Below are 26,669 nucleotides of genomic sequence, written 5' to 3' on the forward strand. Positions count from 1 at the left end.
GTACACATCTAGAATGGAGACTTGGAAGATGTTTTGGGGAATCGTCTTCCTTGCAGCTAGTTTTGGCTTCATCGAGTCACAAAGGATTGGTAATGCATGGGATTCTTTAAGCCAAAAACAATTATCTTGCCAGGAACCTAGTGGTAGTGACGATCTTGAAAGAAAATATTACAGGAGTTTTATAATTACAAAAGGGAATTGATTTCTTGAAGGAGAATTTAGGCAGGATCTGGAAACTTTTAGCGAATGGTCAGCATTTGATTTTCTTTTCAATGCTTAACCCCAAATGACAAAAAAATAGACATTAAAACGTACCATACTCCTGATGTGTTATCAGGCTCTCAAATGCTTTTGTGAACAAGAGCCTGTTATGCATTCTGTCTTTTCTCTTTGAAGAGCTGTTCTGAGGGGTAATTGTCATCGCAAGATGGATAGTTTCACAGAATGCCAGTGACACCTCTGTATTTTTTTGCAGTTTATTTAATAGATTCTTGGGACTTTTCAAGATGAAAGTCTCATCAAGAGAAGATTGTTTGAGTACCCTGTATCCCCACTGAGACAATAGTGAGGTTTTAATATTCAAATACAATTACACAGACTGTCATTTTTTGGGAAAAAACATGTAACTCTCTCAATTTTCCTTTTGGCTCTGGCTCCCCTGACTTGTGAACAAAAGCTGTGACAGCCTTTTCATCTTCTAAAACTACAAAGAACAAGTGGAGGGGTTAATAAAGTGACAATGTATGAAAATGTAATACATCTCTCAAGTTGCACCTGAGGGAACACAAACTTACTTGCCTCAGAAATATTCTACAGCTGTGAGGTTTCTTCTGCTCGGAAAGATCAGGAAACATTTCAAGACCTGCATTTGATCACTCCTGAAAGAGATGTTAAGGGGACAAACCAGTCAGCCATCCCTGGAACTGTCACTGAATTCTGTCCTCCCAGAAAGATTGCATTTGGGGGGCCAAAGGGAAGTAAAACTGAAAGGAGCTGCAGTCCACCTTCTGTCTGCCTCTTCCACGCTCAGGCTCCACTTGGCTTTACGACCAAGGTTAGGCAAACTTTTCAAAGGTGGGACTCAGGACTCCAGAAGTGACAAGTGGATTTAGTGTCCCTGGATTATACCAATTTCCCCCAGCCCTCTCTGTTTAAACTTTTACTTTGTCTTTGGTTTCTGTATATGGATTTTAAATTTAATCTCTGTGGCAGTTCAGGGCATGAACTGGATGTCAGGAGACCTCACTCCTGAGTGAATTCCGGCTCTTTGAACGAATTTATGAGCAACTCTGCCTTTCTAGGTCTTATTTTCCTTCTCTGTGAGATGTCTGAATTGGATTTCTTATTCTATATTTGTGTTGTCTGATACAGTGGCCACTAGCCACATGTGACTATCTAAATTAAAACAAATTAAAATCCAGTAAAATGCAAAGTTCAGTTTCTCAGTCATACTAGCTACATTTCAGTGCTCAGTAGCTATACTATTGCATTGCATCATCTCATAGGATTATTTCTAGCACTAAGATTTTGATTCTCTTGTTTTCATTAATGTTCAGGATTTCCATCTTTGTAAGTGCTGTCCCCTTCCTCCCTCCCTCCTTTCCCCTATTTCTTCCTTCCTCAAATATATTTTGGGTGTCTGCTCTCTGCTAGATAGTCGTGTGGTGTACAAACAAAAGGTATGATTATCTGTTCTCATGGAGCTCGGAGTCTAGTTGGGGAAATTGCCATCAATTAAATGAGCACAATAATGAATGTTACATTACAAACCAAGATAAAAAAACATGATTCTGTGGGAATTTACCAAAAAAAAAAAAAAAAAAAAAAAAAAAAAAAAAAAAAGAAGAACAAGAAGAAAGAAAGAGAAACTTGGAAGGAAGAGGGGCATGTTAAGTCCAGTGGTAAGTGGGAGCGTGGGAAGTTGGAGACACTGGACAAGGACGCTGGAACAGAGAGCAGGGAGAGAGGGTGGGAGGATGCGGCTCAGGGACAGAGCAAGACCAGCTCAGAGGGAGAGGGCAGAAAGGCGAGGCTTCAAGGATAGTGCAGGGTCAGCGCAGGTCAGTATTTTAACACTCTTGGCACAAAACAAAGTGCAAGACGTGTTTAACAAATGTGGGATTATCATCCTTTGGCTTTTCTGCTACTTTAAACTAAAACCATTTTTAGCTGGTTTCTGCTTTTGTTTCTCCTCTCGTCACCAATTTATGTTCTCCTCCCACCATCACAGATAATCAAATTGGGAGGTATGTGTGTGTGTGTGGGGGGACAGAAATTATGGAGGTTGCAGAGAAATAGATCAAGCATAATTCCCTCTTCTTCTTTCCATCCACACGTGCACTGTGCTTAGTCCACATTGTGCTTCTTGTCACAGAAAAGCAAAGTTTGAGTTGAACGAGACCAGGTCATGTGGTCAATCCCCTAGTCTGGAGTGACAGGATCTGAGAAACAGAGGGATTAGAGATTGGCTCAAGTCCTGTGGCCACTTGTGTGCTGCCTTCTATGCTGGAGGCCAGGATGGGCCCAGGTGGGGCACCAGTGGGCCTGGCCACTGTTGAGGTGCTGGTTCCCGGGATTGTAGCTGGGACTGGGGAGAAGCAGCTGCACAGCACTTGAGTTCAGGGAGCCAAAGGACAGATATGAGCCACACCCATGGGAATGCCAGGGACCAAACTAAAAGAGGCTGGTGGTGGCCAGGGAGCGCAGAGGTCAATGCTGGAAAACTGATGTCTTAGTCAGGTTCCCTGGAAGCAGACTTGGGGACAGGGATTTGGGAGCATTATTTTGAGAAAGTGCTTTCTAGGACAAATCTGTAAGGGAATGAGAGAAGTGGGATAGAGTCAGGGAAGAAGCCAAGTAGGAATGCGGCCATAGGTAAAGTCAAGCCTTGGCCTGAGTCATGAGAGGTGATGGAGCATAAATAGCACCCTAGAGTTGTTTCAGTGAAGGCAAGTGGGCCAGGTGTTTGTATCTCCATGTTGATCAGACAGTGGCCACCCAGGGGGGTGGTGGTGGTGGTATAACTTCCCACATGTCCCCAGACCAGGCCACTCCCTTCAGCCAAGCTCAGGTTTCTGGAGAAAGTCACAGATGTGAGCAGTGAGCTGAAGCACTTGAAGTGGCTAGGGGACAGGTGTGCCGGCCAGATCTAGGTGGGTACCTACAGCACTCACTACTGTAGAAAGCTGAGTTCTTTCATTAAGCACAAGGGATGAGTGGAGAGCCAGGGTGAGAAGATGCAACTCAAGGGTCGAATGTCTGTTGGAATGCAACAGAGGGAGCGGGTGAGCACGGGTAGAGGGCGGCATCAGGAGGCAAAGGAAGCTGACGGTGTGCCTGGGCTGTGTGCACGACTACCGTCAGGGAGCTGCCCAGGCAGGTCTGTGGGGTGCAAAGGCACTGAATTGGGAGAAATGGAATTCCAGCCAGTAGCCATCAGTTTTGTAATGTTTTATCTTAAAGTGCCTCTTTTTCCCAGTCTGCAGGGAGGCCTCTGCGGGAGACGTCGTGTTTCTGGTGGACTCCAGCATCAGCCCCCAAGATGCCCGCAGTGTGAGGAACTTCTTGTACATCCTAGTGAACAGCTTCAACGTCAGCAGAGAGACCGTCCGTGTGGGTCTGGCCCAGTACAGTGACGTGCCTCATTCGGAGTTCCTGCTCTCCACCTACCACCGCCAAGGCAACGTGTTGAGACACATTCAGCAGCTGCAATTTAAGCCTGGGGGCAAGAAGATGGGCCTGGCCCTGCAGTTCATTCTAGATCACCACTTCCAGGAAGCAGCAGGGAGCCGGGCAAGCCAAGGGGTGCCTCAGGTTGCCATGGTGATCAGCAGTGGCCCAGCTGAGGACCATGTCCGTGGACCTGCCGAGGCATTAAAGAGGGCAGGCGTCCTGCTTTATGCCGTTGGCATCAGAGATGCAGTTTGGGCACAGCTCAGGGAGATTGCCAGTAGTCCCCAGGAGAATTTCACCTCCTTTATTCCCAACTTCTCTGGGCTGGGCAGTCTCGCCCGGAAGCTGCGGCGTGAGCTCTGTGCTACTTTGGCAAAGGCAGCTCAATCTGTTGACCACATCTCTCCAGGTACAAAGGATTTTCCCTTTTTATTTCTGATCTGGAAGTCATGAAACTCAAAGCTTTATCTCTTATTCATTCCTCCCAATGTCCTTTTTATTATCCACGTGTGCATGTTTACTTTAAAATTAAATTTTCACTAAAGCGTCTGTACTCTATGCTCCTCTCCAATCACTGAACAAAGACTTATCAGCTGTTTGTGTAAATCCTGTGGGCCCTATGCTGGTTCTATATACTAACATAGTATAAGTCCCTTTTTAAATGAAAATGTATTTGTTCCTAGAATGATATTATTGTTCCTAGATTAACTTACCATATTGCCAGGAGAGAGAGGAAACGGACAGTAGATCCCCCAGGAAGGTTGCTTATTTTATTGCCAGTATATCTGTATAATGTACTGGTTAAGGGGATAAATTTAGGGAAAATAAAGATCTGGGTTCAAATCCAGTTTTCCACTTTCTATATCATCATAGGCAAGTCACTTTATCTCTCTGAATTTAAATTTTCTTCATAGGATAACAATTCCTGTCTCACAGTTGTTGAAAGCATTGGACAAAATTGTGCAAGTAAAGTGCTTGGTACAGTGCCTAGCTGGCCAGAGGTGCTCATAGCATTACCTGTTATTACCTGTGATGATGATATATCTGTCATCAACTCTGTGCTTCTATTGGTGATAGGGCATAAACTGGTAAAAATTCTTTATAAGTTAGTCACTAAACTCCATAATAAAGCATACAACTTTGAGCAGAGAAAGAGAATGTTTGTGGGCTCCATCAAAACTCACAAGAGGATAGAGCCTTTGTGATTAACTCATTATTTTGGTGTTTATACATAAGGTAGGTGAATTGGAGGAAGTGCTAAAACTTTTGACCCATTGATGCAGCAGGTGTGTGGTGGTAACATTGCATTTGTTTGGACAAATAAGTATTGTATGCCTTACTTTCGTATAGCACATCAAGGTTTACAAAGAGGTTTTATATGTGTAGTAATAACAACTACCATGGTGTGGAGCCATATAGTTTTAGAAACTTGTTTACATTGTTCACCTGATCCATCATCTCAACTTTGTTAGATACACAGGGTAATTGGTATTATTATTTGCATTATTCAGATGAGAAAACTGAGGCCAAAGTTAACACAAGTGGATGGCAGAGCTAGGAACTTGATCCCAGCTCTTTTAAAGCAGTCCAATTCCAGTAGAGCAGGTGTGTTAGGTTGTGCTCCCCAGAAGCAGGGCCTGAGACAAAGATATGGACACACATGATTTGCTAAGGAAGAGCTCCCAGTGGGGGTAGGAGGGCAGCAGTCAGTAAGGATGTGCGTTATACAGGACAGAGTAGAGAAAAGTAAGGAATGGCGTGATCTCAGGCAAAAGTTCTGATCCTGCAGGGGAACTCAAGAGTGTGTGTTATGCCTCAGAGTTGTCTTCACTCTAAATATGGGTCAAGCAGGGATCTGGGCTTTCACATATTGTGAACAAAGCAGCTCCAGTAGCTAGAGGGAAGTCTTCCAAAGAGCAGTGCACAGAAATGGTAAAAAGAAATCCAAAAGGACCCAGCCAGAGCACTGATGTTTTCTGCTATGGTAGATTGTATGAGAGTTGGTGTAAAGATTTCAGTGCTTCAGAGAAGAAAATTAAATCTCAAAGAGGTGAGTGATAAGTAGGTCACAGGGCTACTAAGTGACAGAGCTGCAGTGAGATGAATCAAGGAACATGGGCTATACTCCAGCTTTCTGACCTGTGGTGCCAGCATACTCTTAGAGATTAGATTTCCTTGTCAAAAGATAGGAGGCTGATGGTTTATTCTGACTGGGAAGAGGGCATCCCCTTTCTCAGCATGCTGCTAAATTTACAAGAGTGTTTTTGTTCTTAATAGAATTCAAGGGATTGTCCAAGTGGATTTCAAGGTTGGAAGTAACAGTAGAGCATGTCTGAAGCCTTGGAAGACAATGGAGTGGAAGGAAGGAAAGGCATGGGGGGATGACACTTCTCTGAGCACACTGTCATTTGTGGTGAGAGTAGCGTCTGAGGACCACTGAGTACAGGCTGTCTGCCATTGCTTTCTTTTCTCCATTGGTTCTAAGCAGTTTAAACCTGCTCCACTGGTTCTAAGCATTTTGAGTAATGAAGACCCAGTGACCCCCATCTCTTTTGCCCTCTCTCTTATAGCTTGCAGAGAAGCAGCCCTGGCGGACATTGTGTTCCTAGTGGACAGCTCAACCAGCATCGGACCCCGGAACTTTCAGAAGGTTAAGAACTTCCTTTACTCCGTTGTCTTGGGGCTTGACATCAGCAGTGACCAGGTCCGAGTGGGACTTGCCCAGTACAGTGACAGTATCTACCCAGTCTTTCAGCTGAACCAATACCCTCTGAAGAGCATGGTCTTGGAGCAGATCCAGAATCTGCCCTACCGCACGGGAGGCACGAACACGGGGAGCGCCCTGGAATTTATCAGGACTAACTATTTGACTGAAGCAGCTGGCAGCAGGGCCAAGGACAGAGTTCCTCAGATAGTTATCCTGGTGACAGATGGGGAGTCAAATGATGAGGCCCAGGAAGCAGCTGATCAGCTGAAAGAAGATGGAGTTGTTGTGTATGTGGTAGGAGTCAACGTCCAGGATGTCCAGGAGTTGCAAAAAGTAGCCAGTGAGCCATTTGAGCAGTTTCTCTTTAACACTGAAAACTTCAACATCCTGCAGGATTTCTCGGGAAGTATTCTTCAGACTTTGTGCTCCGCGGTGGAGGGTAAAATAAAAGGTGAGAAGCTGTGTTAAAACCCAGCATTCTAACCATGCCACTTCACTACAGTGTGAGCCAGAATACACTGGGTGTAGTGGGAGGGCAGGAGAAGGGATGCCCACCATCACTGGAAAACCCGGGGGGACTTCCTGGAGGAAGGGACATCTGAGCTGGGGACTAAGGCTGGTTGGGGTTCTCATGGGTAGAAAAGAAGGGAAAGAATATCTTACCACATTGTTCAAAGGAAATGGCATGGGGTTTGAAAGCCAGAAGCCCTGTTTTATAATCTTGCCTTTGCCACTTTCTAGTTATGTGAGCATAGACAAGTGGCTTCACTTCCTCACTTCAATTTTCTCCTCTGTGCAAGGAAGATAACAACATTTGTCTCGTAGAATGGATAAGGAGGATTAAATCAGAGAAAAGTGTATAAAAAGCTCTAGCACAAAGTAACTGCTCAGTCATTGTTAACTTCCCTTGTCTCCTCCATTGGTTGAAGAAGAGTAATTGAAAGGTATTTTAGTTTAATAAAACAGACAACAGGGCAGCCGGCTACAGAGAGAGGGAGCTTGTGATGGAGTCTCACATAGAGGAGGGGAAGGTAGAATACGTATAGGGTAGTATAAACACAGTACTTCCCCCTCTCATATTGCCCCCACAGAACCATTCTTATATCCAATTCTCACGAGAGCTTGATTTGATTTACTTTCCCCTCTGTGTCTTTTCCTGCCCCATCCTTCTCTCTTTATTTCCAGAATTCACCAAGACCTATGCAGATGTGGTCTTTCTTGCTGACACCTCGCAGGGCACATCACGGGCCAGTTTCCAGTCCATGTGGAATTTCATCTCCAGAGTGGTTGGCATGCTGGAGGTCGGCAAGGATAAGTACCAGATTGGGCTGGCTCAGTATGGTGATCAAGGTCACACTGAGTTTTTGCTCAATACCTACAAGACCCAGCATGAGATGATCACTCACATAAATGAGCACTTTGTGCCTCGAGGTGGCTCTAGAAGGACAGGCAAAGCTCTGCGATACCTTCATCCGACCTTCTTCCAGGAGCAAGCAGGAAGCCGGTTTCTCCAGGGCATTCCTCAGTATGTGGTAGTCATTACCTCGGGCAAATCTGAGGATGAGGTCCAGGATGCTGCACAGAGATTGAGGAAGAAAGGCGTGAAAGTCATGTCTGTGGGTGTGCAGGACTTTGACAGGACAGAACTGGAAGGGATGGGGGCCCCAGACCTTGTATACGAGATGCAGGGAGAAGACAGAGTCAGACAGGTAACACAGGATGTGACTATGGTAATGCAAGGAACTGTAGATCTGGGCTTCAGGATTCAGGCTGTGGAGACTGTAGAAGGTAAGGCTTTGTCCTACGGAATGTGGACCACTGGGAGATCTCAGCATAAGAGGAAAGTCTGGGGAAAGGGCAGAGAAGGGGGCATTCTGGATTCCTCAGTCCTGGGGCACTGGCACCAGTGGGTGGGGAAGAGGAGGAAGCATGGGATGCTTCAGCCACATACCGTGATTAATTACTTATGGTCACTATGATGCTGCATAACAAACTGTCTGAACAGTCAGTGGCTGAAATGAATCATTTATTCTCACAGGTCTACTTGGAGGACCGTTGATCCTGGCTGGCTTTATTCACAGATTTGGGATTTGGCTGGGGGTTGGTTGATGTAGGTTTGGCTCTGCTCCACATATCTCTCATCTTCCTCCTGGGGTCGTCAGGCTAATCTGGGCATATTCTTCCCATGGTAATTACAAAGGTACAAGAGAGAAACCCAATAGCATAAGCACTTCTCAGACCTCTGATGCATCATCTGCTAACATTTCACTACCCAAAGCAAGACATGTGGCTATGTCAACATCAGTAGAGTAGAAAAGTACATTCTTCCTACAGAAATGAGGGGTAAGGGGAGAATATTTCTGAACAATAATCTAAACTACTATATACCTTTTCCAGGAGCAGGGGTACTCAAGCTTCTCCCCAGAGATTAAATAAAGTCCTTCCTCAGGTTGGCATTTAAGACGCTCAAGAGAGGTGCTACTGGCATTTTGGGTAGGGCAATTCATAGTGTAGGATTGTCCTGGGCAGTGTCAGTGGTTTAACATCCATGGTACTTGGCCAGTAGCATCCCTGAATCATTGCGGTAATCCAAAGCACCTCCATATATTTCAAAAATGTCCTCTGGAGATGGGTACCACTGTGGGCTAAGAACCACTGAGGCTTACCTCCTGCTAAGTCTTTTTACACATTCTATTCTCCAGCCAAGCTGAATCACTCATCGTTTGCTGTCTAAATGTTACGCTTTCCCACTTCTGTCTCCACCCTTGGACCAGGATTTTTCATACCAACTTGCAACATTTCATGTTGCCTCTGTTAAAATGACATGACATTTATCAGAGGAAGTTGCAGAAATTAATAGCCACAATTTGTTATTTTCGTCTTTTACCAAGATAGAGGAAAAAGTATTAAATCAAGTAGGTTTCAGGTCTATAAAAGGGTATATTTATTTTCAGGGTCTCTTGAAACTAGAAAATGAAGAAAAAACTAGTCCAGACTCAGATGCTTCTAATGAACTTAGATAAAGTGAAAAGCGGTCTTAAAGCACTATGTTGTGGATAATCATATATTTACATATTTTGCAAGTGATAAAAATACCCTTCCATGTGAGAAATTTTGAAATAGGTATGGACCCTGTGATGTTCTTTGATCATAATGTCAAATTAAGGCTTCTACTAAATTCTTAAATGTGTAAATATAAGTTAGTATAATATATAATTATAATTTATAACAATAAATATATTATGGTAGTACATAAAACATATTAAAATACACCTTTTATATATGAATGTTGCCTTTTTACCCTGTTCCCATGCTAAAGTTCTTCCTTTTGATTTTGTTTGTGTGTTTACAGCATGTCCAACTGCTATCCCAGCTGACTTAGTGTTCCTCATTGAGGAATTTAGCAGGGCTAGGCAAGCCAATTTTCCACAAGTTGTCGATTTCCTAAAGACCACTGTCAGCTCTCTAAGCAGTCGTCCTGATGTTGTGAGAATTGGCTTAGTCTTTTACAACGAGGAACCACATCTTGAATTTTCACTGGATACATTTCAGAGTCCAGCCACCATCTTGGCACATTTAAACAAATTAACCTACCGGGGAAGAAGAGGAAGTACAAAGACTGGTGCTGCTTTAGATTTCCTAAGGGAGGAGGTTTTCATTCAGGAGAAGGGCAGCCGGTCCAGCCACGGTGTACAGCAGATAGCTGTGGTCATCACAGAAGGCTTCTCCCAAGATGACGTGTCCAGACCTGCTTCTCGCTTTCGGAGGGCAGGGGTCACCATCTACACAGTGGGTACCCAGCATGCCTCAGACAGTAAGGACCTGGAGAAGATAGCGTCGTATCCTCCTGGGCAGCATGCCATCACCCTGGAATCCTTTTTGCAACTCTCCGTAGTGGGAAGCATGCTTACAGACCAGCTCTGCCCTGAGGCTGTGGGCAAAACAGCTTTTGTTCCTTCTGCCCCACAAGAAGGTAGGAGGGCCTTTTCCAGATTTGATCTATTTAAAAAAAAATTAAAAAGTCTTTACTTGCTCCCTATACCTGTCTTTCCTACCCCTCAACAAAGAAAAGATTTTTGGAGTCAATTCATTAAAAAACAGAAACCTAAAATTTTTAAAAATCTTCGTTTTTTTCTTGATAATAAACAATGCAAAAGCATCTGAAGTGAAAAGTGAACACCCCTACCTCCTCCTGTCTTCCCCTCATCCCTTCTAGCAGCCCGATGAAGACATGTGTACATTGTCAGTAGAAGCCCTGGGGAACCTGAGTGTGGATTAATCAACTCTTAAGTCATTTAAAGCAGGAAACCACTTTTAACAAGGTACAAAGGTAGTTGAAATTTTAAAAATTTAACTCAATACATATAAATGAACATTAATTTGCCAATCTTTGGTGTAGAGCCAAGGCTTCTTTGAGTGTGAGCCCTGCTGATTGCTTTTCTGTGTATTTTCTTTCTAAACCATTCAATAATATATTATCTATAATTTCTAGTTTCAGTTTCTTTAAAGTGGGAAGAGAACTTAGCCATTCTTGATAACAATTCAAGTACAGAAATCTTTATTGATTTTTATGATCTCAAAAATGCAATCTTTTATAGTGTTATCTAATATACCAGCAATTTTTTTTAACAACTTGCCTTTATTAAGTCTAAGCAGTTAACCTGGTTTTCATAGATGCAATAAACCTCTTTTATTCACATTCACATCCTATTGATTTGTACGATTTGATGAATTGTGTAATTATGATAACAAAACTGCCATAAACAGGCTGTGGACAAACCAACCTCCCCAAGTTGGTAAGTTTATTCTTCCACTGAGGGAAGTAGTACTTCAGGCACTCAATGTTTTGTGGGAGCGTCAGTCATGTTTTATAGGGGGAAGAGAGAACATCAATTTTTCTGGTGAGTCACATAAGTGGAGGCTGGGCAGAGGAGTTCCTACTGTACATGCAGTTAAAAAAAAATGAGAAAAAACATAGTGGTTAAGTATATGCACTTTGGTGTAAAAAGTGCCAGAGTTTTAAATCTCAGATTTGCCACTTCCTGGCTATTATGAAAATTTTTGTCTGTCTACTTGTCTGTTTATTTTTGTGCACCCATGCTAATATTTCTTAGATTCAAATTGGTATCATAGATTTAAATTAGAATCGTTGAAGTATACATAATTGACTTAAAATTCAAGGCTGTGATTATATCTTCAGTGGAAAATCATGGAACTTTTTTTTTTTTTAAACAAACACTAAATAATCTTGTAATTTGTTGATTGCTTGTTCTGAGGTCTAGAAATTTGAAATATTTAAATAAATTCCCATCTTTCTCTTTAACCCATATTTTTAGTCCCTTTCTCTGTTCTGGGAGTGAGAAACAAAATCATTAAATATAAATTTCATTTCCTTGTACACCTCCTGAGTATATTCTGCAGAGAGGGAGAGAAAAGGAGCCCAATTAACTCACAAACAGTATGAAGAGCTGAGAGGTGATTTCTTTCTCAAACTGCACAGCAGCTAAGAAGAAACCTGCAATCAGGAAAGTTAGCCCAAAGTCTAGGGGATAGGGGCAGCTTAGAGGTAAATAGAAGCTGTGATGATTTTACCTGAATTCTGTCCTGGATGAGCATAATATCTACCATTTATTGGATATATGTGTCAGACACTCTGTGAAGCACTTTATGTAAAATAGATGTGGATGCTCAGTAGCATCCAGGCTGGAAGAAATATTCTCTTTCTCTCTTTCCTCATCCCAATATCTCCATCTGCTAAGATTGGCAGGAATGTACAGTGCCAGGCAATGTTCCGGGCCCCGGCTCCTGTGGACAATGCAAAGGCTCTGGGTTGTAGTGGGGTCTTCTTGGGGTCTGTAGGGCTGGCTGCAGAGATGCCTTTCCGGCACTGTGGTCCTTTTCTCTGGCCCCAGGCAGCTATCTACCTGTGACTGGTGGATGGTAATTTCCAGAGAAGTTTCAGTTTATGCCCTTTGTTTTATAATTTTCCCTCCACTCTCCAGGATTCAAAAAAAACTTACCATAGGGGTAGATCACTTCTCTCTCGATCACTCTAAGCTGCACTCCTTTCCAGTGCGTGCCCCTCTAGGGTAAGGTTGCCAAGATGAAATATAGGACAGCCAATTAAATCTGAATTTCATTCAGATGAACAATTTTTTTTTTTTTGGTGTAAATATGCCCCAAATATTGCATGGACCCAGGTCCTCCCAAATGAGGGCCTGGGCAAGGGAGCTCAGTTCCTACCACAGACCACTTGCCTTTCAGCCAGGAATGAAAAGGCTCTCTCCTGGGTGAAGGGAATCTGGAGATTAATAACACAAGGCTGGGCTTTGCTTTTTGAAATGGGTGAGGAGAAAAGTATGTTTCATTCCTTTTGAGGAATCTGCTAGATGACAAAAATAAAGCACCAGGTAATCTTAACCCTATATTTTTAATACTCAGCTCTGTTGTGTTTACGTGATCTTGTTCAATCCTCACGATAAGCTTTATTGAGGAGGTGTTACGATCCTTGCTTGAAAGATTAGGAAAGTGAGACAGAAAGGGGCCAAGCCTGTGAGTGAGTGGTGGAGACAGGATCTAACTGCAGAGCCACTTTGCCCTCTGGAGTCTAGGTCTTAATACAAAGTGATTCATTTAAGTAACACTCATTTAAAACAGAACGTTTTGAATTAATTTAAATCAAATTAGTTAAATTAAATTTCAGAAAGTACCCTCTTTTGCCCATGTACTTAAAAAGTATGACTTGGATAGGAGGTAGGAACGATGGATGCCAAGACAATTCATAGCTTCAAATATACTCTGATTTTACTTTTAGCTTCTTCTCAACTTCCCACTTGAAAAATGTCAGGTTCTAGTTATTTCATGTCTTAAGTGAGTTCATCAGAAACAGAGTCTGAGACAAGGGTTTAGATGCACATGATTTATCTGGGTGGTGATCCCAGGGGATGTTGGTAGGGGAGTGGCGATTCAAGAGTGGGAAGGGAAGACAGCTACTACAGGGTGAGGGGTAACCTACAGGTATTGCTGTAGGCCACTGGGGCCTCTGGGAAACTGTGTAGAAGTCACCTCACAGTTGTCCTACACAAGGTGCAAGGGAGCTGGGGTATTTCTCTATCAACCCCTGCCAGTTATTGGTTGGTGGCTGCTTCCAAACTCTCTCTCAGGCATTCTAGTCTGCTCAGAGTGCAGGTTGATCATGCTCCTGGCCAAAGAGTACCCTTAGGCAGAACCACAGGTGCTTTCAAAGGAATAACAAGGGGGAGGAAACATGGGTGGAGGCTGGGATCAATAACTTTGGCTATACACCATCTCAGACTCTGTTCTAATGGGTTGTTGCTGCTTCTTCTTGTCTAGGTTGTGTGCATGTTGCAGACATTTACTTCCTTATTGATGGGTCTGGCAGTATCTACCCAGAAGATTTTCTTGAAATGAAGATATTCATGAATGAGGTGATAAAGATGTTCCAGATCGGGCCTGACAAAGTACAGTTTGGAGTCATTCAGTACTCAGATCAAATTAAAAGTAAATTTATCCTCAGCCAGTACCCCAATGTGGCAGAGCTGAAGGAAGCCATTGATGACATCCGGCAGGGGGGAGGGGGCACCAAAACGGGGGAGGCCTTGAAAAACATGACTCAGGTCTTTGCAGACACTGCCCGAATCAATGTTAATCGATACCTCATAGTCATCACTGATGGTAAATCTTCGGACTCTGTGGTTGAGGCTGCAGAAGAATTGAGGGGAAATGGAATCATCATTTACGCTGTTGGAATAAAAAATGCTAACACCAAGGAGCTTAAAGAAATAGCTAAAGACAAGTATTTTTTTGTGCATGAGTTTGATTTATTGAAGGATACGCAAAAAGAATTAGTACAGCAGATCTGCTCAGAGAGTAAGAATTTTTTTTCTTCAATCTCTCCTTCCCCTGCCCCCAAATATATATGTCTAAGCTATTTGAATAAACTTTATTCTTTAAGCCTGGATTCACTGGTTGGCAACTGAGTATTGGACATGTTCAAAGCGACCATGACCTAGCGAACAAAGATGGTCAAATTTTATATATTTATCATACAGCTGTGTCTTATTTTGAGACTGGTCTGTGCTGAGTTGCAGAATATTTGTTATTTGCTTCACTGAATTCCTCTTCTACTCCATTTTAAAATATTTAAAGTGGGCTGTGTATATGCCACCCCAGACTGTCCCTGGGGACTTGTAGTTAATTGGTTTCAGACTCTTAATGAGTGTTCTGTTCTGCTCCCTTTTCCCCCAGCCTGTAAGGAAGCTGACATTATCTTCTTGATAGATGGTTCAGAATCCATCTCCCCAGAAGAATTTGAAAACATGAAAGGATTCATGGAGAAAATGGTGAACCAATCTAATATTGGTGCTGATAAAATTCGGATTGGCCTTTTGCAGTTCAGCTCAGCCCCCCAGGAAGAATTCAGACTCAACCAGTACTCTTCAAGGAAGGACATTTGCAGAGCCATCTCGAAGGTTCAGCAGCTGAATGATGGCACCCGCACTGGGAAAGCCCTGAATTTCACTCTGCCTTTTTTTGACAGTCAAAGAGGAGGGAGACCCAGTGTTCATCAATATTTGATTGTGATCACCGATGGGCTTGCCCAGGATAATGTAGCCATACCAGCCAAAGCCCTCAGGGACAGAAACATAATTATTTTTGCCATTGGGGTGGGAGAAGCCAAAAAATCTCAGCTTTGGGAGATCACTAATGACTGGGACAAAGTATACCATAAACAAAATTTTCAGTCCCTGGAGAACCTGGAGAAGGACATTCTTTATAAGGCCTGCAATCCTGAAGGTGAGTGACAGAGAATTTGTTACTTGGTCCATAAGCCCATTGTAGGTGTCAGGGACTGTACTGGCTCTGTTAATGCAATAAAACTCTGATCCTTCCAGCTGGGCGAGGAGGAGGGGGGGACATCACCCTGTAGGGCCTGAACTCCCGACCTTGTGGGAATTCTTTTAATCTTTCCATGATTGTCACCACTTTGGCTTCTGGAGGCCTGAACCTTCTAGAACTCTGTCTCTGTAAAGTCCTTACAACTCCTCCCTTTATTCCTTGTAGCACAGACAAAACCAGACTGGAATGTGTAAACACAACTCACTGAAGTTTGGGCATGTCAAAAAGGAAATATTAATAGAAGCAGGGAATAATATCAGTTAGACAGTCTCACTTAGGAGATAGAATACACTGTCTTTTCTATGAGGCTTCGTGCAGGGGTCTCTACTCTGTTGCCAATCTGCTTCCGTATGGGTGAGGCCATCCTCAATCCCATTCTGTCTCCAAGTTTTTATACGAAATAGCGAGGCCCAGAGACAGTAGTTCTTCCTCCTGACAGTCTGGGCCCGCTTTTCTGCTCTTCTTTCCCCAACACTTGCCTTTCAGGGGGTGATTGACCCAAAGAATGTCTTTGTGGAAGACTCCACCTTCTGCCCACTGGGGTGAGATTCTACAGCACAGCTGTTAACCTTTAAATGGTGCTTTTGTGTGTGTGTAGGGGGAGGGGGTAAGTGTTCCAAGGGCTTTCATATGGTAAAACATTCAATCTTCATAGAACCCTATGACACAGATACTATTTTACAGATGAGGAAACCAAGGTGTGGGGAGTTATGTTTTTTGCAAGAGTTTGGGTCTCTCAGGCAGGGATTGTCACAAAGGATGAAAAAATAGTAGGAAATAGAAATAAAAATAGTATGTAGAGCTAAAGATATAGTTTATAAAGTAAAGATTTATGAAGATAGACAAAGGAGAGTGTCTGGATGATTATATTTTTTTTCATGGAAATGTAACCAAAAGTGAAGTTTTATACAGATATTTATAGGGCAGACACAGGTTCTTGGTTGCCAAGGGCAATGGGATTTATATAATGATAGATAGTTTGGCTTAGGATTAAAAGTCTTTTAAAGGGCTACTACAGATTATTTAACAAACTCTACTTAAGTAAACAATGAGTTATAAAATCTTTTTAGGGTAAACTTTTAGGTTTATGATATGGCTATTACTTTAGTAAAAATAGAGACATCGTGGCTCTGGTTATTTTGAATTAGAACAGAGATTTTAGAAGAGAAGCATAAGCTATCTCTTAAACTATTTACTTTAAATGTATAGTTCATCTGGGCCCGGCTCGGGCAGTATATCTGTTTAATCAGCTCTCAGCATATTTCATGATCAGCTCCCCTCCCTAGTGGTCTGTCTTTGTTGATCAGCTCTGGCAACCTATGGCTCTAGGTAAGAACTGTTTTGTCTTTTAAAACAAGTGAGAGCCATAAACCCAGATTATAGTGTTGCCTTGGAATGTAACTGTTACTGACCATTGAGACGCCCTCTTGAGGCGAGGCAGCTTTTGATATGTGAACTAACATGTTTACATTTTTTTTTAGGGCAAAGCCTTGTTTGACTTCTAAAATCGTATCTGTCTCTAAAAATATATGGGACATTTCTATAAATTAATAATTCTTAGACTCAGCACCAAGGCACAGCAAAATTGTGTTCTTTGGCCCAACTTAATAGCGGAGTTGAGATCTGAACTTGAGGCTGTCTGATGTTAGAGCCTGTGTACTAAATACTGTACGATATTGTCTTTTGGTATAGCACAGTAGAACATAACAGGGCCTCTCAAACTTAAACATGTGCTTGAATAATCTAGGAATCTTGTTAAAATATAGATTCTGATTCAGTAGATCAGGGGTGGGGTTCTGCATTTCTAACAAGCTCTCAGCTGATATAGATTTTGCTGGTCTTCAGAGCACACTTTAGTAGGAGTGTATTATAATATAGTGTAGTAAAGCATAATAAAGCATAGTGTAGTGTAATATAGTGTAGTAGGGTATGGTATAGTACAGAATAGCATAGAATGTCATAGAATGGTACAATATGGTACAACACTGTATAATACAGTATAATATAGAATTATATTGAGGAATATACAAGGACTGTCCAGAAAGTATCTAGTCATGTAAAATGTTCTCATTTCATTAACAACGGTTGGATACTTTCCGGACAGCCCTTGTGTAATGGCACCCATAAAGCTCAAAATTCCTTTGGGAGAGCCTGTGTATACAGGAGATCATTTTGTTATTATGTCCCTAAATATATATACATTAAATGGAATCTAGAAGTTTTTTGTAGTTTTATGCTGAAAAGAAGGTAAAGGAATGTTACGTGCCTCTCTGCTCTTACTTAACTATGTGCCTCCTGACAAGGTCCTGCAACCTGCAACCTTCTACTCGGAGGCAGAACATGGGTGCTTGCCATTTACAAAGCACTTTCTTACCCTTTATCTTACTTGATTCCTCACAAGTCTGGGATAACAAGCAGTACTTAAAAAAATCCTCTTATCAGTTAGAATGTTTTTGCCTACAAGTAACAGAAAACTCAACTTGAGCAAGAAGGACACACATTATTCCATCTAACTGGAACTCTAAAGGCAGGGAAGCCCCCAGGTGGGGCCCACTCAAGACTCCTACTTTGTTTTTCCATTATGTATGTGGCACTAATTCTAATGTGTTAGATGGTACACATTCATCTTATATTCATATCAACCCCATGTGAAGCAGATGCCATTATTATGATACCCAATTTCCAGATTACAAAAAACAAGGCAGAGAGAGGATAAGAATCACAGAAGGAAAGTAATACAGGCAGGGTTTGAACTTCCCAGCAGTTTGGTGTCAAAAGTCCAAGCACTACGCATTATGTATGCATAGGAAGCCTCCTTATGAGAAGCTGGGCCCCAGCATGGGCCAGGTTTTATTTTGGAGGCTGAGGCTTAATTTTGGAGGACTAGGATGAGATCCTTGCACCCCGTCAAACCTTTAAAGTCTAATTTTCTAGAACATAAAATTAATATCTTTGCTTATACTGTGTAAAGAATATAACCACTTTTCAGTAGCCTAACTTAATTTGGAAACTATTTAAAAAGAACGCATGTGTGCAATTATTTTTAAAATAGGCATGTGTTATGAGATGTTCTACATTAAGCAGTTCAGGTTCTTCAGGCATCAAAGTCCTATTTTTTTTTTATAGGCAGGTGGGCATTATCCTGGGGAGGAGAAGGGATATAGGATTCAGGCTTCTCTTTTCAGTTCATTCTGCACCATGTAGTAAGTTAGGATTTATGTTTATCTTCACTTTGTCTTTAACTTTTTAGATTAAATTAGCTGGACAATTTAATAATAGCTGGAACCTAATTAATTATAGAATTCTAGAATCATAAAGCTGACAAAGACCTTAGAGATTACCTGCAAAGTTCAGTCCTGTCCATTAATAAGAAAAGAGTTTACTCCTTATATTTGTCAATTACAGACTAAAGCCAGCTGGAAATGTTCCTGGGAAAATGTAAATTAGAAATGCTAGAATAATATACTATACTGCAAAGAGGAAATTCCTCTTTTCTGAAATTAGGTCCAATATAGGAATGGGATTTACATTTGTGAAAGCTCATTGTCATGAATTTGAATTATAGATTTAAAAAAACAAACAAACAAACAAAAAACCCATGCTATTTTATGTGAAAGAAGGAAAGGAAGTCATTTTCTGTCTTGGTAATTCCGGAAATATACCTTACCAGGTAGCAAGGAGTATAATATTTAGGGGATTGAAATATCATGGCTTGGCCCTGTATCTCAGGTCCTTGGGAAATTTTAAGCTACTGTCTATGAACTTTTTCACTGGTGAAGGGTCCTCTACATATTTATTTTTCCCCCAATTGTCTTCCCAGATCTGCTGTTCTGTTTTTACAGATTCTGATATAAGTTTACAGTTTCTGTTACAGATACAGATTCTGAGCCAAATTTCCAACATATGATGGTCTAAGGAGAAAATGTCTGCATGTCTTGGCTTGCCTTAGACAGTCCTAAGTCATGCTTGATGTCCAGAACAGTTAATAATAGTGGCTCTTTTATAATTAAGTTACATTTTAATTCATTGAACCAAATTCTAACTCCTGTGTGTCTCTGACCATCAACATTTGCATCCTCAGTGGAATTTTGTGGATGGTCTTCTTATACACTTGTTGAGTGTGTAGGTATAGCCTGAAATACTAATGGGCCTTCGAATTCGAGATAATGCCTTCCCAGGAAAGCTTAACATTTTTCAGGCGGAAGAAATAGAAAATTGGGAGTGATTTTCTCCTGACTGTTTCTAACATGCTCTCGTGCCCCTGAAACAAGGTACATGCATGGGTGGTGAATGAGGAAGAAAACTTTGAGGGGAGGAGGGAACATTACAGGATTGCTGAAAGAGACTCAAGGCTCATTTATATTCCCTTCTTCATTCATTTGTCAAACATTTAATGAGCATCTGTGTTAGGCAATGGGAAAATTAGATGATATAGTCCCTACTGTGAAGGAATCCCCGTTTAGTGGGGGAGAAGGCTGAATAAATAACAGTGGACATATAGGGGCATTTAGTAACTTGACCAGAGGAGGTCAGGACAAGAACCAGAAAGTGCTTAGGGGGTGGGTTGGGTTGAGGTGGGCATTTGAGCTACTACTGGAAGGACAAGTATGAGTCACCCAGATTGGAGTGGGAGGATGAGAAAAGACACTTTAGGCAGAGGAAATAGGATCTGCCAAGGCATAGAGATATGAAACACTCCGTATTGTATCAGTTAGCTTTTGCTCTGTAACAAAGAATCCCAAATCATAGACAAATACCATTATTTACCTTATACTTCTGTGGGTTGTCTGGGGGTTGAGGTTCATATTTCAGGGCTGGCGTGGCTAATATCTTCTGGGCTCAGTTATGCATTTGGAAGTGGCTAATTTTCTTTTCTTTTCCACCTTCATAGGATGCAACATAGATTTGTTTATAGGACTTGATATCTCAACTCCTTCAAATCAAGTTCAGCAGAAGCTTCAAAGGTTACTGCCAGGGGTGATAGAACAGTTGGCCTTGCTTCCTAACATCAGTTGTGTCATTCCTGATCAGATCAACCCGAGGTTCCGCTACTTGGTTCCTGGCCCAAATGGCCAGCTTATCTTTGACTCAGACTTTGAGAAATACAGTGATGAGCTCATCCAGAAGTTCCTGGCCAAGAATAGCTATATGAATGTGAATTTTCTGAAGTCCCTGGGAGAGAATGCTCTCCATTCCTCTTCTGCTAAAGTGAAGGTAATAAATGCTGAGAACCCATACTATGGAACCATCAGGGAGGGTAGGATGGGCAAGGTTTTTGTGACGGAGGCCAACTAAATTGTTCTTCATTGGAGATCCCACATAGAGGAAAACCATACTCTTATACACTAAGAACCAGTGAGAGATGTGTTTTCATTCAACAATAAATATTTTTTAAGCCTTAGAGGTGCTGTGCTGCATAATGCTGGTAGGGATAAAGGAATAAAGTACCTGCCCTCCAGTTGCCCACAGTTTAGTGATTCAAATTCTTCCATAGCATAAATTCATTCCAAAGACAACTTGAAAGGTGTTTTAAGACTCCTTAGCTTTTTATGGTCACTCATTGCCATTTCAAGTAGGCTTGTTATTTTTCCAGTCATCATCTTGAACTGTCTTTAGTGACAGCTGAGAGCTCTAGTGCGGCCCACCCCTCAAGCCTCTTTCTCCCTTCCTGCTGCCTCTGAACTACGTAACCACAAAAGTCCACAGAGATGGGAACATTCCATCTGGTGTTTATTAGGAAATGATGTCCCCAAACTTCATAACCTACATTTAGTTTTTCCTTCAATTAGGCATCCAATGGACTTATTTTTGACGAATATCACTCATGTTTTAAATTAAAAATTTTTAAGAGTAAAGGAAACACATTTTAATGGTAGAAAATGGATTACAAACATGTAACAGAACATTTTCGTATTTTTGTGTTAATAAAGATGGATAGTGTAAGAATTGTTTGAAGGTATTTTTAAGTAAACAGGTTAAGCTTGTTAAAATTCTTTTTTGTTCATGGGGAGGGGGAGGTTGAAATAAAAATGAATGTGTGGTAAATGAATGCGTGAAAAGGCACAGCATCAAAGGCTGAGCACAACCAGAAAAAGTCACTCTTGTACTTTTAAGACACCTATAATTTATAGCATCCACTTTCTCCATTACCTCTCCCCTCCCCCCTCCCCCCCTCTCCTCCTTCCCTTCCTCCCTCTCTGGTTCCCCCACCTCCATCTCTCATACACGACAGGTCATTTTAGTGTTTACAGATGGGCTGGATGATGATTTAGAGAAACTGAAGGAAACGTCGGAGCTTCTGCGCAAGGACGGTAAGTGCATGGAGGTGCTGCGAGTGGGCCTCGCTCCTCCTTCTGAGACACTCTCCGGGTGGCACCGGGCCGGTGGAGCCTCCTGTGTGCTCGCGCATGGGTGGAGCTCCGTGCTCATGAGGCTGATGCCCAGCCTCCCTCTTTGTATGAGCCAGTGGATTGTTTGAGGGTGAGAATCTCCCACCCTCAACGTCCCCGACACTGACCAAGAGTCTTCTGAGACATGACTGGCTTTTGAGGGAGATTGAAGGTGGTCCTCCTACTTCAATGATGAGTAGGGGCTGTCTGCTCTTTTAGGCCGACCAGGGGTCCATATGTTGTTTTATTCTTGAACTCTAGAGTCAGCCTAAATCTGGACTTTGCTCTTTGCACTGCAGTTCCCCCATATTTGCTCTCTAATTCTTCCTCCTTCTCTATCTCCAAGGACTCCTCTGCTAGTGTGTATGGCATCTCTGTGAAATGGGAAAAAGACACCCAATATGCTGGGTGGATGCGAGGCTGTGCCTGGGCTCCTGGGTGGTGGGGTGTGCTGGCTGGGTTTGGGCATGCATTAGCTCTCTCAGCTGGGTGGGTGTCCTTGTGTAGGACGACTTTTTCAGCTGTACACAGTGGCTTTCACCATTCCCATTTTATGCCATTTGTGGCATAAAGAAATTTCTAAAGAAATCTCAAAATGAACAACCAGCAACTTGACTTCTTCAAGCTCCTTTTACCTTTCTCCTTTCTCAGTAGAGTATATTCACCATATTCTGTGAGGAATGATATTTTCCATTGGTTAATGATGTGCTGGAGTATTTTTTATGACAACTTGCTCCCAACTTAATTTGCTGCATAGATAGCCACTGGAAGCTTACATTGTTGCAACTCTTCTGAAAGGGATTGGGAATATGTGACAAGAGACTGTAAACTTTTCCTATGTGCCAGATTGGCAATTCCTTTTCTAAGAATTTAGTTTTAAGGAATAATTAAGAATATGAGGCTGGGTGTGGTGGCTCAGGCCTGTAATCTCAGCACTTTGGGAGGCCGAGGTGGAAGGGTCACTTCAGGCCAGGAGTTCAAGACCAGTGTGGGTAACATAGTGATACCCTGTCTCTACAAAAAATGTAAAAAATTTAGTGAGTGTGGTGGTGTGCACCTGTAGTCCCAGCTACTTGAGAGGCTGAGGCAGGAGGACTGCTTGAACTCAGGAGTTTGAGGTTGTAGTGAGCTATGATCATGCCATCGCACTCCAGCCTGGGTGACAGAGTGAGACCCCTGTCTCTAAGGAAAAAGTATGTGTATACAACTTTTAACCACATTGTCAGGCAGTTTGTTTCCAAAAGCAAAAAGTTGATTTCCATGTCTATTCTATGAATTTACTGTTCAAATCATTAACAATAATATTTGCTCTGAAATTTAACAAACATGGTGATTTCTATATGAATTTCCAAAGTATCCTCATTCGTTTGTTCTCTGATTTGTGGACAAATCCAGAGGATCTCTTAATGCCTGCATTGGAAGGGTAGTCTAGTTTACACAGCAATAACAACCTTCAAATCTCAGGAACTTAAAGTAGTAAGAATGTATTCATCTCATGCCTCCTGCTCATCACTCAAGGACCCAGTCTGAAGGAGGGTCTATCCAGACAGGTGCTTTTGTAATTGCTGCGATGGGAGAAAGGAAATAAAGCAAACTGTGCATTACTTTTACAATTTCTCCCAGGGAGTGACACATGCCACTTCTGCTCACATTTCATTGTCCAAAGTGAGCCATATGGCCACTTTTAACTTTCATAAGATAGATAATATTTAGCAGGTAAGGAATTGAGGCTTAATGAGAGTTTATAACTTTCCCAAAGATGTGCAACCCTATCATGTGACCTTAAGGAGAGGAGCCAGAATATTTGTGAGCAGCCACAATGACCGCCACAATTTCTAAGAGTAAACCACAAGTTGACTTCAGGGATAGATTTAGAAGGATGTAACTTAATACAATAAGGGTTGAAAACCATCTGCGAAATGACAAAATGGAGGTTATTAAGAGAGCTATGATAGTCCTTTGAAATTCCACTTAATTGATTAACTTTCAGTTGGTGGGATTGGAAGATATCAGACTAATTCTTCAAGAAGGCATGCCATGGACTAGTTTTGATTTTAACAAAAATTCAGTCTGAGACAACTGAAGGATATGGGATGATGGCATGATGGGTGAATATCTAGGACTGAGACAAAGATAGACCATTCAAAATACATGCAAGTAAATCTCCCACCTGTTGAAATTTTGAAGGATTGTCTGGACTTCTAATAATTGGCCTGGAAGGTGTGCATAAGTTAGAAGAGCTCCAGGAGCTAGAATTTGGCAGAGGGTTTGCATATAAGCAACCTTTGAGCATCAAACTACAATCCCTCCCGAACGTCTTACTGAAGCAACTTTTTTTTTTTTTTTTTTTTTTTGAGACAGAGTCTCACTTTGTTGCCCCGGCTAGAGTGAGTGCCGTGGCATCAGCCTAGCTCACAGCAACCTCAGACTCCTGGGCTTAAGCGATCCTACTGCCTCAGCCTCCCGAGTAGCTGGGACTACAGGCATGAGCCACCATGCCCGGCTAATTTTTTTTTTGTATATATATTTTTAGTTGGCCAGATAATTTCTTTCTATTTTTGGTAGAGACGGGGTCTCACTCTTGCTCAGGCTGGTCTCGAACTCCTGACCTCGAGCGATCCACCCGCCTCGGCCTCCCAGAGCTAGGATTACAGGCGTGAGCCACCGCGCCCGGCCTGATTTACGTATATACCACTGGTTCTCAAACTTTTTGGCCTCAGAATACCTTAAATACCTTTACAATCTTCCCCCCAAGATTTATTGAGGTATAAATGGCAGATTAAATTGTATAATTTAAGGTATACAATGTGATGAGTTGATATATGTGAAATGATACTACAAGCAAGTCAGTTGACACGCCCATCACTTCACACAGTTACCATTTTTTTTTTTTGTGGTGAGAACATTTAAGATCTACTCTCTTATCAAATTTTAACTGTATAACACAGTATTATTAACTACAGTCACCAGGCTGTACATTAGAACCCCAGAACAACATCTCTCCATTTTCCCCACCCCTCAACTTTTACCCTCTTCATGATTATTGAGGGCCTCAAAGAGCTTTTGTTTATGTGGTTTCTACCTATTGGTATTTACCATGTTAGAAATGAAAACTGAGAAGTTAAAAATTATTTATTTATTATCTTATTTCAAAATTTAAAAAACCCACTATAGTTAACATACATGACATATTCCTTTGTAAAAAAATAACTATATTTTCCAAAACAAAAAATATTAGTGAGAAAAATGGTATTGTTTTACCTATTTAGTTTATTAGAAAACAGCTGGATCGGCATATCTGCCTCTGTAGTCAGTCTGTTGTGATGTCACTTGCCATGTGGCCTCTTAAAAACTCTACCACACGCTTGGGAGAGAATGAGTAAAAAAGGAAAATAACATTTTAGTGTAATTGGGAATATAATTCTAATTACATGGCCCTTCTGAGAAGGTCTTGGGGACATGAAGGGCCCTTTGACCACACTTTCCAAACCCCTGGTGTCTATGTTCTCATTGATCCACTTACAGTGGCACATGGTTCTATTATTCTGAACATTTACGCTGTCTGAACTTGGAAAATAAGCAGAAATTAGGGAAAAATGCAGTTGTTGAGATCCATGTAAGCCAACTCATTTCTTCAATTATGTTTACAGGAGAATTGCTCAACTTTTCTACTTATTTTTCTTCAGTAACCATAGCCTTAGGTATTAGAAATACATTCAGGAACATGAATGATGGATTTTTGCTATTTTGTTTAGAAATAATGAAAATATTCCCTCCCGTTTTTATGATGTTTTTAAATGTCCTTCAAGTGCTATTTTATTTTTTCTGCTTGGCCTATTGTTCAAAGAACCCAGCCAAAGTTAGGGGAATGACTTCAGACTCATCCAACCCATTAGGATGATTGACTCCAATTTCAGACAAACAGGATGAGCAAAACTTTGTCTGTCTTGGGTGAAGGATGGTTTTTTCCCTCTTCTCTACTGTCCTACCTTCATAAAACCAAGCTATTTTATAAAGACTCCCTAGTACATGGCTAGAAATATAATGCAGTTGACATTTATAATTTTAAATTTTATAGTAGCTACCTTAAAGAAAGTAAAAAGAAACAGGTGAAAAGTTAATTTTTATATGTTTTATTTAACTGAATATATCTACAATATCATCATTTCATTTGCAATTAATATAAAAATTAGTGAGACACCTTACTTTTAAAAAATACACTGTCTTCTAAATGTTATTTTACACTCAGTTTGGACCAGACGCTTTTCAAGTGCTCATAGCCACTGTGGCTAGTGGCCACTGTATTTGACGGAGCTGCTCTAGTAGGTCTCAGTTTCTTTTTAATGCATTTCTCACAAGAGGAGGTGACTCACAATGTGTTGTCCTCTGAATGGCTTTTAATGCCATTTCCCTGAAAAGCAGGTCAGATTGGTCTGCTCAACAGCAGGGACATCTCTGCGCAGATGGGACAGTTTCAGAATGGGGCCTATAAATTTGTAGGTTCAAGTTGAAAACATAAAAGGACAAATAACTAACTCATTGTTCCAGTTATCTATAAATAACTGTTACTTCCCCCAAATCCCCCACAACTTAGTAGTTTAAAATAATCATTTTATTATGTTCACAGACTCTGTGGGTGGGGAAACCAAAAGAGGAACCAACTCTTTCCTCCATGTCTGGGGGGGTCTCAGCTGGGTTGACCAGATGGTCTGGGGCTCTAATCCTTTTGCACTGCTGAGATGGCCACTTCTCTCACACATCTCGTGCCTGGGCTGGGATGATGCAAGGACAGACAGAGCTGGCCTTGAGAGCGAGCTCTCCATGGGAGGTCTGTCCCACAGGGAGCGCTCCAGGACTCTAAGCTGCAAGTCTTCTGGCCGAGCCTCAGATGTCTGCAGTAGCATGGCCATCTCACCCTGTTGATTACAAGCCAGTCACTACGTCCAGACCAAATTCAAGAGGAGGGAAATTAGACTCCTCCT

At 41.8% G+C, this 26,669-nt stretch overlaps 1 protein-coding gene across 1 annotated transcript in view; it reads left to right on the top strand.

Annotated features, from left to right (window-relative positions):
• Window positions 1-26,669, top strand: part of LOC123643847 (collagen alpha-4(VI) chain-like) — a 105,694-nt gene that overhangs the window by 35,533 nt on the left and 43,492 nt on the right. The window contains exons 5-14 of the mRNA XM_045559690.1: window positions 1-89; window positions 3,479-4,081; window positions 6,243-6,830; window positions 7,565-8,167; window positions 9,732-10,352; window positions 13,733-14,269; window positions 14,648-15,196; window positions 20,190-20,512; window positions 21,531-21,609; window positions 23,875-24,017. Of these exons, the coding sequence (XP_045415646.1) occupies window positions 14-89; window positions 3,479-4,081; window positions 6,243-6,830; window positions 7,565-8,167; window positions 9,732-10,352; window positions 13,733-14,269; window positions 14,648-15,196; window positions 20,190-20,512; window positions 21,531-21,609; window positions 23,875-24,017 (4,122 nt within the window). The 5' untranslated portion in view covers window positions 1-13. The remainder of the gene's footprint in view (window positions 90-3,478; window positions 4,082-6,242; window positions 6,831-7,564; window positions 8,168-9,731; window positions 10,353-13,732; window positions 14,270-14,647; window positions 15,197-20,189; window positions 20,513-21,530; window positions 21,610-23,874; window positions 24,018-26,669) is intronic.

Source organism: Lemur catta, chromosome 1 (assembly GCF_020740605.2).
Source record: "Lemur catta isolate mLemCat1 chromosome 1, mLemCat1.pri, whole genome shotgun sequence".
NCBI classification, from domain to species: domain Eukaryota; kingdom Metazoa; phylum Chordata; class Mammalia; order Primates; family Lemuridae; genus Lemur; species Lemur catta.